This window comes from Oncorhynchus kisutch, linkage group LG15 (assembly GCF_002021735.2).
Source record: "Oncorhynchus kisutch isolate 150728-3 linkage group LG15, Okis_V2, whole genome shotgun sequence".
Taxonomy (NCBI): Eukaryota; Metazoa; Chordata; class Actinopteri; order Salmoniformes; family Salmonidae; genus Oncorhynchus; species Oncorhynchus kisutch.
Genome location: NC_034188.2, coordinates 65,982,041 through 65,997,568, shown reverse-complemented (window position 1 = coordinate 65,997,568; position 15,528 = coordinate 65,982,041). Strand labels below are relative to the sequence as shown.

General features: G+C 42.1%; 1 protein-coding gene across 3 annotated transcripts in view; it reads right to left on the bottom strand.

Annotated features, from left to right (window-relative positions):
- LOC109905720 (replication protein A 70 kDa DNA-binding subunit) overlaps positions 1-15,528 on the bottom strand; it is a 39,213-nt gene that overhangs the window by 11,414 nt on the left and 12,271 nt on the right. For all 3 annotated transcript variants that reach the window (XM_020503255.2, XM_020503254.2, XM_031790856.1), the window contains one exon: positions 5,657-5,789. In XM_020503255.2, the coding sequence (XP_020358844.1) occupies positions 5,657-5,789 (133 nt within the window). The remainder of the gene's footprint in view (positions 1-5,656; positions 5,790-15,528) is intronic.

Below are 15,528 nucleotides of genomic sequence, written 5' to 3'. Positions count from 1 at the left end.
AAAGGAAATAAATAGAAAAACTAAAAGGGAACGTTTCCGCCACATTGGTCGTAATTGATTTCGCCCTCTCCCCATAGGCTGACTGCTGGCCACTGTCAATATGCCTAAGGAATTCAGCCACAATTAAATTGCACAGAAGGACAATTTATATTTTATGTCACTTCAGACCACAAAAACACTTGGGGAGTAATCAATGACAGTGGACAAATGAGAGAAAAATCTCTCCCTTTTCAAAGCATTGAATCTACCTTTAAAACACCTCATATTTTCCTTCCCACACTGCAGCTTCCCCAAAGAGCACTAATTAACCAAGTTAATACCTCCGCAATTACCATGTCACTCACCACAGAGAGAGAGAAGAGACTACTGAAGAGGTTTTTCTCCTGTCTCTGTCACAAGGCTTTACATACGCAGGCAGTGTCAAGCCACCGGGAAGGAGCGGACTGTGGACGGGGTTAGCCATTCGCTGTCGACAGGGCAAGTCGGTGTTGTGGAAATTGGGGGTTTTGACAGAGACTGTGTGACAGGGACAATTAATTGCCGCTGACTTGCGGAGGGCTTTGAGAGGGCCGACCTTGTGACCCCGTGTCTCAGAGTCTCTACGGGCTGAGCAGGAACAGTACAAGTAGGACAGACTGAGCTCGAGTCAGCTTCTCTGTCAACCCCAGCCTTCATCACACACAGACACTACAGGCTGAACTAGAGCCCTGGGTCACACCTCTCCCTTCCCCTCTCCTCTCACACCACAGCCTAATGCCAGGAGAAAGCTCCTTAACCCAACAGGGGGCTAATGGATAGTGTGGAGGACTCTGGTGAAGGTCAAAGAAACTAGTGAATGAGCAATGCTCATACTGGATAGCCTATATAGTGCCAACTGCCTACTCTAATATGAGATAGTAAAGTGCATGTAAACGTTGTCACTATGCTAATTTTAAAAAACATCGGCAAAAGGCCAAACTGGAAGTTTGGATAAGTTAGCATAAGGTGATTTAAACACCTGGTTTTCTAAGCAATCTTTCAAATTATTTGGACATGTAAACAGCTTAATCAGTGTTCCAGTGGTGGGGAGGCAGGTAGCCTCGTGGTTAGAGCGTTGGGCCAGTAACCGAAAGGTTGCTAGTTCGAATCCCCGAGCTGACAAGGTAAAACATCTGTCGTTGTGCCCCTGAACAAGACAGTTAACCCACTGCTCCTAGGCAGTCAATGTAAATAAGAATTTGTTCTTAACTAAACTTGCCTCGTTAAATAAAGGTTCAACAAAACAAATGGTCTGCGTATGTGCCAGCACGGTAGCCTCCCTCTTATGTGCGAGAGAAGTGAGTTCAGAAAAACTGAATGTAAACATCTTAAAAATAGTTCACATCTAAATGTACATGCCGAAACCAGAATAAAAAAGGATTTGCCAAAATAACATGGTGATAGAACGTCTATTTTTGGCGATTTTCTGAATTTATCTATCTATCAGGTAGCCTGATTTCAGATGTGTCCATGTGATTTTAGGGAAATCTTTTTTTCCCTTCCAAAGCATGTAAATGTTTTAAACTATTATATTAATCCACAAAAATGGCATTAATGTGTGCATGTAACCTACAAGGTCTACAATGTGAGGAGCGTATCAAGTAACTGGTTAGCCTATACAGTGTCCATACACTACAATGTGAGGAGCGTATCAAGTAACTGGTTAGCCTATACAGTGTCCATACACTACAATGTGAGGAGCGTATCAAGTAACTGGTTAGCCTATACAGTGTCCATACACTACAATGTGAGGAGCGTATCAAGTAACTGGTTAGCCTATACAGTGTCCATACACTACAATGTGAGGAGCGTATCAAGTAACTGGTTAGCCTATACAGTGTCCATACACTACAATGTGAGGAGCGTCAGGATTCAAGAAAGAACAATAAGAGCACTATACTGAGGCTTTGTGACACCAGGCCCTGGAGAGCTGCAGAGTAGATGAGAGAGCAGCAGAACCAGGACTAGAGCCCAGCCAGCCACTGAGCCAATCACCACAGCAATGCCCCAACATCCTCCATACACAAAAACAGGTAGGGGTTTAGCCACAAATAGGTTTCCAGTCGAGTGTTGCTCTTCTATTATTTATCTAGGCCTATATATTTGGAACAACATGCCCCATTTTCCCCTCCTTTTGCTACGGTAGGACATTTTCTCACATGCTCTTTGACCCAAGCCTGTCTATAGCCCAAAATCCTCTACCCATTCACCAACACCTCACTCCTTCACATGACCTGAGTCCACCTGTGTCTGTTAGTCAAGCCTGAGCTTTTCTACTATTGTCCCCCTCTCCTAGTATAATGGCGCCGGAGGGGACGGCTGCTATTTTGTTTGTTTTTTCGCAACTAATTTTGTACATAATGTTGCTGCTACTGTCTCTAATGAACAAAAAGATGCTTTGTCGAGACAAGGCCCAAATCCTCGCCATCAGCATGAAGACGGAGAAAAGGGGAGAGGGCAGGGTGCCTTGTAAGAATTCGTATGACGAGTAGGTAAACCACCACTACCCTCCGTATTATAGGCCAACGTGCAATCATTGGAAAACAAACTGGACAATCCATGATTAAGACTATCCTACCAACAAGACATTAAAAACGGTAATATCTTATGTTTCACAGAGACTTGGCTGAACGACGACACGGATAATATAGAGCTGGCTGGCTTCTCCGTGCATCGGCAGGACAGAGCAGCTACGTCTGGTAAGACCAGGGGCGGGGTGTGTTTCCAATGGTCAAAAACTGCTGGTGCGCAATGTCTAATATTAAAGTAGTCTCGAGGTATTGCTCGCCTGAGGTAGAATACCTCATGATAAGCTGTTTTGCCACAACTTTGGATGTATGCTTGGGATCATTGTCCATTTGGAAGACCCATTTGCAACCAAGATTGAACTTCCTGACTGATGTCTTGAGATGTTGCTTCAATATATCCACATAATTTCCCCTCCTCATAATGCCATCTATTTTGTGAAGTGCACCAGTCCCTCCGGCAGCAAAGCACCCCCACAACATGATGCTGCCACCCCCGTGCATCACGGTTGGGATGGTGTTCTTCGGCCTGCAAGCCTCCCCCTTTTCCCTCCAAACATAATGATGGTCATTCTGGCCAAACAGTTCTATTTTTGTTTCCTCAGACAGAGGACATTTCTCCAAAAAGTACGATCTTTGTCCCCATGTGCAGTTGCAAACCGTAGTCTGGCTTTTTTATGGCTGTTTTGGAGCATTGGCCTCTTCGTTGCTGAGCGGCCTTTCAGGTTATGTCGATATAGGACTCGTTTTACTGTGGATATAGATACTTTTGTACCGTTTCCTCCAGCATCTTCACATGGTCCTTTGCTGTTGTTCTGGGATTGATTTGCACGTTTCACACCAAAGTACGTTAATCTCTAGGAGACAGAACGTGTCTCCTTCCTGAGCAGTATGACGGCTGCGTGGTCTCATGGTGATTATACTTGCGTACTATTGTTTGTACAGATGAACGCGGAACCTTCAGGCGTTTGGAAATTGCTCCCGAGGATGAACCAGACTTGTGGAGGTCAATTTATTTTCTGAGGTCTTGGTTGATTTTCCAATGTCAAGCAAAGAGGCACGGAGTTTGAAAGTAGGCCTTGAAATACATCCACAGGTACACCTCCAATTGACTCAAATTATGTCAGCCTATCAGAAGCTTCTAAAGCCATGACATCATTTTCTGGAATTTTCCAAGCTGTTTAAAAGGCACAGTCAACTTAGTGTATGTAAACTTCTGACCCATTGGAATTGTGATACAGTGAATTATAAGTGAAATAATCTGTCTGTAAACAATTGTTAATAATGACTTGTGCCATCCACAAAGTAGATGTCCTCACCGACTTGCCAAAACTATAGTCTCTGAACTGGAAACACTTCTCCCTCACTAGCTTTAAGCACCAGCTGTCAGAGCAGCTCACAGATAACTGCATCTGTACATAGCCCATCTATAATTTAGCCCAAACAACTACCTCTTCCCTTACCGTATTTATTTAGCTCCTTTGCACCCCATTATTTCTATTTCTACTTTGCACATTCTTTCACTGCAAATCTACCATTCCAGTGTTCTACTTCGCCACCATGGTCTTTTTTTGCCTTTACCTCACTTCATTTGCTCACATTGTATATCGACTTATTTTTCTACTGTATTATTGACGGTTTTACTCCATGTGTTGTTGTATGTGTCGAACTGCTTTGCTTTATCTTGGTCAGGTCGCAATTGTAAATAATAACTTGTTCTCAACTTGCCTACCTGGTTAAATAAAGGTGAAATAAAAAAAATAGTTTGTTAAGAAATTTGTGGAGTGGTTTAAAAACTAGTTTTAATGACTCCAACATAAGTGTATGTAAACTTCCGACTTCAACTGTACATGTACAAATTACCTCGACTAACCTGTACCTTCACACATTGACTCGGTACCCCCTGTATATAGCCTTGTTACTGTTATTATTATTATTATTTATTTTTTTATCAACTTTTGTTTATTTAGTAAATACTCTTAGCTATTTATTGAACTGCATTGTTGGTTAAGGGCTTGTAAGTAAGCATTTCACAGTAAGGTCTACACCTGCTGTATTAGGAGCATGTGACAAATACAATTTGATTTGGATTCTCCATCTCTCCCAGTCAATCCTGAGCTTTTGTACCATCCCCTCCCTCCCTGTCGATCCCCCCCTCTCTCCCAGTGCCCTTCTAACCAGAGAACTCCTCACACAAAGTCAGTCAAATAAACCTAATTAAAATCCTCATCCCTTATCCCAAAACGGAGGTTAATAACCAAGGCCCAGGATTAAATAATAGTTTTATATTACAAATATTAAACATATCAGTTTTCATAACCTTAGATGAATTATACACCTTTCCACCCTTCTCATAAAATGAAAATAAGAAGCTGAAATTTCAAGCACATATTTTACTTGACTCATATGAGAGCAATCACTTCATTACCAAGATGAATGAATGGAGCCACTCTTATCTTCACAATCAATATGGGAGATAAATGTGACGTCACAAAGCACATACCTAGGTAGGGGAGGGCAGCAGAGGACACCTACTATGTTGGTGATTAACGAGAGGGAGAACATCAGAGAGGGAGATCATCAGAATACCGTAGGGTGCATCCCAAATGGCACCCTATTCCCTATATAATGCACTACTTTTGACCAGGTCCCATAGGGAATAGTGTGCCATTGGGCCCTGGCCAAAAGTAGTGCACTATGTAAGGAATAGGGTCACATTTTGGACAGAAACAAGCTAGCATTCTGCTTTAAAAATAAGCTTGCGATCCAGTAGCACAGTCCTTTAATGAATCGCTCTGATTACAAAGACTTATCATGACTGCTAACCAAGAAAAGAGAATCCTTGGAAAGCCAGGATGAAGTGACAAGGTTCCAGTGTTTCATGGTGACTGAGATAGAGATGCTGCTGTGTGTTGGATCCACAATGCAGGTTGGTCTACTTCCCACCTTCAAAGAAGAGATCGCTTGTAATCGATATTGTCTTTCAGTTTGTGCTTGAATATTCTTGCTTTGAATCAAGTCAAGAAAAAATACATTTTAGACTGATGTACATGTTTGTCTACAACAAAGTATGTTAGTGTGAGCATGTGCTGGTGTGTGCGTGCGCAAAAAACCTTATCTCCGTGTCCAAGGTGCTCCGTCTTGATGTCTGCCAGGGTCTTCCAGTTGGTGTTCCCTCCTCCTCCTCCACCTGTCCTCGCCTCCGTCAGAGACTGGCCAGCCATAGAGTGGCCCTCCTTGTCATACCTGGATGGACACAGTTAAACACACACACCTTTAGTCAACATGTCACTGCAGAAACAACCCCATCAATCTCAATAGAAAAGATAAAAGAAGTCAAGTGTAATACATAGAGGTGCCTCGTACACAACTGTCTTGTAGCCTCGTAGACCGTCTTGTAGCCTAGTGCCTCGTAGACACCGTCTTGTAGCCTCGTAGACCACCGCCTTGTAGCCTCGTAGACCACCGCCTTGTAGCCTAGTGCCTCGTAGACCACCGCCTTGTAGCCTAGTGCCTCGTAGACCACCGCCTTGTAGCCTAGTGCCTCGTAGACCACCGCCTTGTAGCCTCGTAGACCACCGCCTTGTAGCCTAGTGCCTCGTAGACCACCGCCTTGTAGCCTAGTGCCTCGTAGACCACCGCCTTGTAGCCTAGTGCCTCGTAGACCACCGCCTTGTAGCATAGTGCCTCGTAGACCACCGCCTTGTAGCCTAGTGCCTCGTAGACCACCGCCTTGTAGCCTCGTAGACCACCGCCTTGTAGCCTAGTGCCTCGTAGACCACCGCCTTGTAGCCTAGTGCCTCGTAGACCACCGCCTTGTAGCCTAGTGCCTCGTAGACCACCGCCTTGTAGCATAGTGCCTCGTAGACCACCGCCTTGTAGCATAGTGCCTCGTAGACCACCGCCTTGTAGCATAGTGCCTCGTAGACCACCGCCTTGTAGCCTAGTGCCTCGTAGACCACCGCCTTGTAGCCTAGTGCCTCGTAGACCACTGCCTTGTAGCATAGTGCCTCGTAAACCACCGCCGTGTAGCCTAGTGCCTCGTAAATCACCGTCTTGTAGCCTAGTGCCTCGTAAACCACCGTCTTGTAGCCTAGTGCCTCGTAAACCACCGTCTTGTAGCCTAATGCCTAGTAGACCACCGTCTTGTAGCCTAGTGAATTGTCTGTTGTCTAGTACTATTTTAACAAAACACATTCTGGCCAACATAGCCATGCCTGTTTGACAAAGCTGAGCTAGGTTGCATCCTAAAAAGGGCACCCTATTCCCTATATAGTGCACTAAGTAAGGAATATGGTGCCATTTGGGACGCAAAAATAGTCTGTGCTGAGGGCAAACCAGGCTGAGTGGCAGAGAGAGTGGCTGTGAAATGAATCAACAGCAGTGATGGGGGAATCAGAAACCAATTTTCACTCAGCGTTACCTCCAGGTGATTCACACAATACAAGGGAGAAGGAGAGAGAAGAGAGGGATGGAGAATAGGGGGAGGAGAGCAGGGGAAAGGGAAAAATAAATAAATAAATACTCAGGTTGGAATTGTGCAAGAGATCAATAGAGCTGAGTAATCTATTGCTAGGAGGTATTGTGTAGCGCTGTGGGGGGTGAGGGGACAGGGGCTGTAAATACAGGTAGCCGGGCCATGCTCTAAGAAGCATGACTAATTGAAAATATCCCCATTAATGGCCTGCAAGCATGTGGCCCGGCCACTATGGCTTCTGTCAATTTCATCTCCCACCCAACCACCGAAAAATGTGTGCAATTCTTTCCTGTGGCACCTATTCCCTCATCTCTGTACTACCATTCCTGCTTTGTTATAATTCTACTGGTGTTCGTACTGATAGGGGGCCTGACACCTGGCTGTTGATGAATTAAAAACAACATCAACCTAGTTCTGAAATCCACCTGAAAATACTTGTTTCTGATTAACAACAACTCCTTTCATGAAGCTGCTGGTGTTTCACCAAGAGAAATAGGCTGGAACAGAATGAAAGGAATTAAACATTTATGGTGTTTTCTAATCCAAACTCCTGGTAGGTAAGCTGATGATCATTAACGTATATCTGATTTCAAAATGTTATTTTTGACAGAGTAACAAATAATGAACAAAATGCTAAGCAAGGTACCCAGGAGACTATGTAACGAAGACAAACAGAAGATTGTTCTGTAGGAAACCACTACAACAGGCAGGGTATAGTAAGTCAGTGGGTTTGATGGAAACTAAAATCAGGACAAATTGGAGCTGACAGAAGATGTACAACAGTGGACCGACAGGCAGGCAGGGAGATGCGCAGAGAGTGGATGAAGTGAGACTAACCAACGAAGAGAGACGACAACAACAACAACAAGAAGAAAAGGGAAAGAACAGATTCATGTGCATAGCATGGCATCCCGTCACACCGAGCCATACGGCCAAGGACAGGACGGTAGGGAGACATGACATAGAGCATGTGACAGAGGGAGGGAGAAAGAGCAGCTATGCATGACAGGAACCCTTCTGTAAGCACGGTTCCTTCCCTGTCTCCAGCTATGGCTCTCATGACGTGTCTCAGACTGGCGGAAAACATACAGCAGGTATGATAAGTTATCCATGAGGTCTGCTCAAGCATTCACTCTCTGTAGTTGTGAAGTTGAATGACGCAGTACATGGGAGGTAATTACCAATGGGAACAGGGTTGTAAATATGACCCTGTATTCTAATCCAACATAACAAATGGTCTGAATCACAAGACTGTTTTTCATTTCACAAAAAGGACAGATTAAGCTTGTGCCAGGAGGGAACTAAGCTGCAGTGGTGCAAAAAAGTACACAATTGTCATACTTGAGGAAAAGTATATATACTTTTATTTGAGTGACTTTCTATTAAGGTAAGTCACCCAGTAAAACACTACTTGAGTAAAAGTCTAAAAGTATTTGGTTCTAAATATACTTAAAGTATCAAAAGTAAAAGTGATTGCTGAAATATACTTAAGTATAAATCATTTCAAATTCCTTCTTTTAAGCAAGCCGACGGCACCATTTTTTATGTATGGATAGCCAGGGGCATCCTGTCCTGCTAGGCATTCAAAATTTACTTTTGGGTGTCAGGTAAAATGTATGGCGTAAAAAGTACATTATTTTCTTTAGGAATGTAGAAGTAAAAGATGTCAAAAATATAAATAGTAAAGTACAGATAACACAAAAAAGTACTTAAGTAGTACTTTAAAGTATTTTTACACCACTGCAATGCTGGGACAAACTACTGACAACAAGAGAAAAAGAGGAGAGACCAAGTAGCATAGCCACAGAGTTAAACTACTTGTTTAAAATTAAAAATATGAATCGTTATGTTGGAGCACTGAGCACAAGCTAGGCAGAACGACTGAACAGCAACAGCACACTTCTAGTGTGTGAGCAGAGGAGAGGAGGGCAATCAAAAGGTTCTTGAAATCACTAACTGGTGCGCTGTTTCATTAGTAGAGGGTCCGCACTCAAAAAGTTGATGCTATTTTATTAATTGATGAAAAGGACAAATATATTTTTGCTGTGAGCTGAGCAGCTCCACTAGTGGGTAGCAGGATTTCCACATCCCAAATGGCACCCATTTCCCTATATAGTGCACTACTTTTGACCATGGCCCACAGGACTCCGGTCAAAAGTAGTGCACATCCTGTCTGTCTGTAGTGTGTAAGGGAGATCAGATGACTCAGTGACTGCAGGAAAACACAGAACAGAAAGAGTGAGAGTAGCCAAGTATCACTAAGTGAGCAATGGCAATAGGACAACAAGACGAAAGGAAGAAGAGGAAGAATGACAAGATGGAGTGACAGACAGAGACACAGTTGTCCAGACAGCTCGGGGAGAGAAGAGAGAGAAGAGAGGGAAGGGGGAGAGGAGGAGCCACTCTAGATGTGTCTGTGTAGCCTGTGATGCCATCTAATGGACAAAGGCTGCTACGGTATGCACCGGATGGCTCAGTAGGGAAACATTTCACGTTTGCTTATGAAACAAATTAGATTTTATTTTTATTTTATCTAAATCCTCCCAAATAGCAACTGAGCAGTCAAGGCATTTTCAGGGTGTTACTTTGATACTGGGGAAGAGCAGGGTAATTGAGTAGACTAAGCTATAATTAAGTAGATGTGGTTTATGATAAGGTAAATAAATTATCGTTATGAATCATTTAAATGCCTAAATAATGAGGGCACTAAATGAGCATGCACCAAAGTTGCAAAAAGCAGAGGAAAAAACAGCACCAGTTGAGTAAGGAACACTTTAATTAATCTAGCTAAATTAATCTTTAAGCATTTCAATTATGCAATAGAGTGGGGCTAAGACAGTGCCCTAAATTACTGGAGCACAACAGGAATCACATTCGATGCTGTTTATAAAGACGAATCCATGTTTCTTTCATGCACAATAGTTCATATTCCCAATTCTCCCCAAAAAAAGAACACAGATTTCATGGCAATCTGTAAAGTCTATTTCAAAGACAATATATATATATATATATATATATATATATATATATATATATATATATATATATATATATATATATATATATATATATATATATATATATATATATATAATTATGGAGCTCAGAACCAAATCAAGGCTCAAGATAATTGCTGCGTATTGTGGCATTCTTATTTGAGGAAATTAAAACAGTTTCTCTCTATAAGATGAATTAGTCTGACATAAAAAAAGGGAGAGTGGCAGTTATTTATTTATTCAGTCCAGCACACATAGGGATAGGCTGAGCAGAACCCCTGATCTACTGCATGGGTTTCAGTCAACATCTTACCCAGGGTGGGATAGATACATACAGAAATCCCAAGAGTTTGCAGCAAAAATGATCAAATTAAGACACCTACACTTTGCAAAACAATGTTTTCAAGAGCTTGGCTCTGACAAAAGGCTCAGAGTTTGCCTTTGTTCTTCAGTTGTAAAAAGCGCTGGGTTTTCAATGCTTGCAAGATGAAAATGTTCACATAAAAAAATGCCTCTTCATTTGTGGACAGATCTGAAGCACCCCAAATTGAAACGTGAATCTACTATATATGAAACAGGGGGAAATTTGGGATGCAAACTGCTGAAAGCATGGCTCACTGATGATCAACATCCTTCTTTCCCAGAATACTGAAAGTATTCAACAAGCACTGATGTGCTAGGTCTAAAATCACTAAATCATTCACTACTAACCTAGTTTTAGTCAACATATTGCGCCGTACTACTTGAAAAGCAAAAATACATTGTTCTCAATACAACATTTTACTTCATATTTGAGAGTCTATTCCATCCTTAGACAGCAAACCATCATGTAGGGCTGGGAATTGCCAGGGATATGTATTGCGATTATCACGATTCGATATTGCGATTCAACACTGCGATTTTATTGCGATTTGAGGTCTCAAATATATTGCTCATTATATGACTGCTGCAGAGAGACAAGACAGCATGATAACATTTGTTTTGATCAGTCAGCTAAATAAAAGTGCTGAAAACTTGTTGGCTCACTATTTAAAAAGATGCACAAACTATGAAGGAAAAATACAGGAGTTTTGGTGCAGGCACAGCAGACTTGCGGTAGCTAACGCTACCTACAGTATAAAAAAAAGTAAAGTAAAATATAATAATTTAGATCAATTGACATACACTGAACAAAAAAATGAAATACACTGAACAAAAAAATGAAATAGGTCCTAATCTATTGATTTCATATGACTGGGCAGGGGTGCAGCCATGGGTGGGCAAAGGCCCACCCACTTGAGAGCCAGGCCCAACCAATCAGATTGAGTTTTTCCCTCGCATAAGGGCTTTATTACAGACTCCCCCTCAGAAGATCCCGCAAGTGAAGAAGCCGGATGTGGATGTCTTGGGCTGGCGTGGTTACACATCATCTGCAGTTGAGCCCGGTTGGATGTACTGCCAAATTCTCTAAAACGATGTTGGAGGCAGCTTATTTTCAATTATCTGGCAACAGCTCTGATGGACCTTCCTGTAGTCAACATGCCAATTTCACGCTCCCTCAAAACTTGAGACATCTGTGGCATTGCGTTGTGACAAAACTGCACATTTTAGAGTGGCCTTTTATTGTCCCCAGGACAAGGTGCACTTGTGTAATAATCATGCTGTTTAAATCAGCTTCTTAGATCATCTTGGCAAAGGAGAAATGCTCACTAACAGGGATGTAAACAAAGTTAGCACATAATTTGAGCAAAATAAGCTGTGTGAAAATGTTGGGGATCTTTTATTTCAGATCATTAAAAAATGGGACCAACACTTTACATGTTGCATATATTTTTTTGTTCAGTATAATATCGTCCAAAAATAATATATGTAGCCTCATGTTCGGATTGGGTAACTGCCATTAGTCAGAGACTAATACTCATAACTCCTATCAACATCCTCTGAACTGTTCACCTGGCCTAACTGATGGATGCCTACAAACCAACAGGAGCCCACTTGTCCTTGAGGACATGCATCATCCCACAGCAGCTAGGCGTTGCACTGGAAAACAAAACACTTAGGTTCGTTATTGTTGGCTGTCCATGTGACAAGTGACTGGCGTGTCTGCGTCCCAAATGAAACCCTATTCCCTTTGTAGTACACTACTACATGTTCTGGTCAAAAGTAGTACACTAAATACAGTGGGGCAAAAAAGTATTTAGTCAGCCACCAATTGTGCAAGTTCTCCCACTTAAAAAGATGAGAGAGGCCTGTAATTTTCATCATAGGTACACTTCAACTATGACAGATAAAATGAGGAAAAACAAAATAAAATCCAGAAAATCACATTGTAGGATTTTTAATGAATTTATTTGCAAATTATGGTGGAAAATAAGTATTTGGTCACCTACAAACAAGCAAGTTCTGGCTCTCACAGACCTGTAACTTCTTTAAGAGGCTGCTCTGTCCTCCACTCGTTACCTCGTTACCTTATCTCACCCAGTGGTCAAAATGATCACAAGAACGGTGAGCAAAAATCCCAGAACCACACGGGGGGACCTAGTGAATGACCTGCAGAGAGCTGGGACCAAAGTAACAAAGCCTACCATCAGTAACACAGTACGACGCCAGGGACTCAAATCCTGCAGTGCCAGACGTGTCCCCCTGCTTAAGCCAGTACATGTCCAGGCCCGTCTGAAGTTTGCTAGAGAGCATTTGGATGATCCAGAAGAAGATTGGGAGAATGTCATATGGTCAGATGAAACCAAAATATAACGTTTTGGTAAACTCAACTCGTTGTGTTTGGAGGACAAAATGCTGAGTTGCATCCAAAGAACACCATACCTACTGTGAAGCATGGGGGTGGAAACATCATGCTTTGGGGATGTTTTTCTGCAAAGGGACCAGACGACTGGTCCGTGTAAAGGAAAGAATGAATGGGGACATGTGTTGTGAGATTGAGTGAAAACCTCCTTCCATCAGCAAAGGCACGCCCGGGCAACGAAGGAGTGGCTTCGTAAGAAGCATTTCAAGGTCCTGGAGTGGCCTAGCCAGTCTCCAGATATCAACCCCATAGAAAATCTTTGGAGGGAGTTGAAAGTCCGTGTTGCCCAGCAACAGCCCCAAAACATCACTGCTCTAGAGGAGATCTGCATGGAGGAATGGGCCAAAATACCAGCAAGTGTGTGAAAACCTTGTCAAACGTTTTGTGTAAGTCTTCACCTCTGTCATTGCCAACAAAGGGTATATAACAAAGTATTGAGATACACTTTTGTTATTGACCAAATACTTATTTTCCACCATAATTTGCAAATAAATTCATAAAAAAAATCCTACAATGTGATTTTCTGGATTTTTCTCTCTCATTTTGTCTGTCATAGTTGAAGTGTACCTATGATATTTTTAAGTGGGAGAACTTGCACAATTGGTGGCTGACTAAATACTTTTTTGCCCCACTGTAGGTAATAGAGTGACATTTGAGACATCAGAGAAAATGAAGGAAGCTCACACAGCTCAGAGGGCAGGAAGTGGAACACCTGAGTTGTTGAAGTGAGCAGGCGAAAACATGGGAGATTCTCGCAAAGTCGCTCCACTACATCCACATCATATTGGTAAACAAGCTAAATGGTTTCCACTTAGACAAATGGTAGAGAATTCTCTTGAATAGGAAGCATGTAATACCACATTATGTTTGGGGAATGATCTCTGAAATGGCCAAATATCATTCAAATACCCAACTAGTAACAATTCTATATAGCTCAGTCCATTAAATGTTTATAGGACAGGGTGTTTATCATACTGAAAAAAAAACATAATACCAAAACTGTTTCCAAGAAACGTCTGAGATCCAGTGACTTGACAACAACCTTTCAAAGGGTAGTCGTGAGGGAGAGATAAAGCTGTAATTAGAAATCACCACAACCCAGACACCCAATGAAGTGGCAGATATGAGCATATTTTGTTGACTTGCCACCCCTCTCTCCCTCCCGCTATGTAGTCACATTTCACTGCTCTCATTATGCAGATCAAGGCTTCTGATCCGCTCAAAAATAATTACAGCGGCCCAACCTTTTTTTCTAAGGCACAGAGAAGTGGAATTTAAGCATGTCAAGACGCACAGGACGTGCCAAAATATAAATTGAAATTGTTATTGGGTCTCCTTCCATTTCATTCCTCAGCCTCCTTTCATCTTATTTCCCTGGGGAGTGTGTGGCCGGTGTTGCTGTTGGAAGGTAAATAAAATAGCACCTTGGATGAGAATCGATTGAATCTCCACTTTTGAGACATTTTTCCTTCAATTGTCTGACTGGGGGCCAGGCATGGTCTGTTGTCAGAGTGGAGTGGGAGAAGAGGATGTTGAAGGAGGAGGGACAGATCAATCATGGTGCCAGAGAGCTGAGGTGACGGTTAAATAGGAGCAATGGCTGTCCCTTAATAACTTATGTTCATAACTGTGCACTCTCCTTAAACAATAGCATGGTATTCTTTCACTGTAATAGCTACTTTAAAACAGTGCAGTTAGATTAACAAGAATGTAAGCTTTCTGCCATTATCAGATATGTCTATGTCCTAGGAAATTCTCTTGTTACTTACAACCTCATGCTAATCGCATTAGCCTACATTAGCTCAACCATCCCGTGGAAGGGACACTGATCCCTGTGATCACCGTGCCTCCTCCATCCATTCACATCTAGCAGACTGCCTTTCCAACCCTGCTTCTACCCATTGAATTACAAGATCCCAATTTTATGCTTCTAGCCGGCCATTGACAACACTGCTTTGATATCAACTTAAATAAACTACTGCCTAGCTTCCCAACTAGATATGGGATTGGAAAAGAGGAGTATTTATTTGGGGATATGGTACACAGTGAATAACATTATTTAAGTAATGAATAATGAGAATTCCCAAGAGAACGCAAAGAAAATATGAATGAATGAGTCATAGTAACAGTTTTCCCATTGCTTTGCTGGAGCAGCCAATAGGGCATTTTCAAGGGATAACACAGGAGGGGCCTGTTCCTCTGTGATAGTGTCTGCCATCTTCAACCACTGCATGTGGATGTGCTACCAACTCTACCCCTTTCCCTAAATAACCACTCTCACATAAAAAACTCGACTTGGACCTATATATTTGTTCCAATAAAATATAGGCTTTAGGTTTCACTACAAAATTGTTTTATTTTACCATTATTTAACCAGGTAGGCCAGTTGAGAACAAGTTCATTTACAACTGCGACCTGGCCAAGATAAAGCAAAGCAGTGTGACAAAAACAGAGTTAAACAAATGTACAGTCAATAACACAAGAAAAATATATGTACAGTGTGTGCAAATGAGGAAGAGTAGAGAGGTAAGGCAATAAATAGGCCATGGAGGCAAAATTATTACAATTTTGCATTAATACTGGGGTGATAGATGTGCAGATGATGATGTGCAAGTAGAGATACTGGGGTACAAAAGAGCAAGAGGGTAAGTAATAATATGGGGATGAGGTAGTTGGGTGTGCCATTTACAGATTGGCTACAAATATTGGCTTTAGGGTTACTTCCAAATA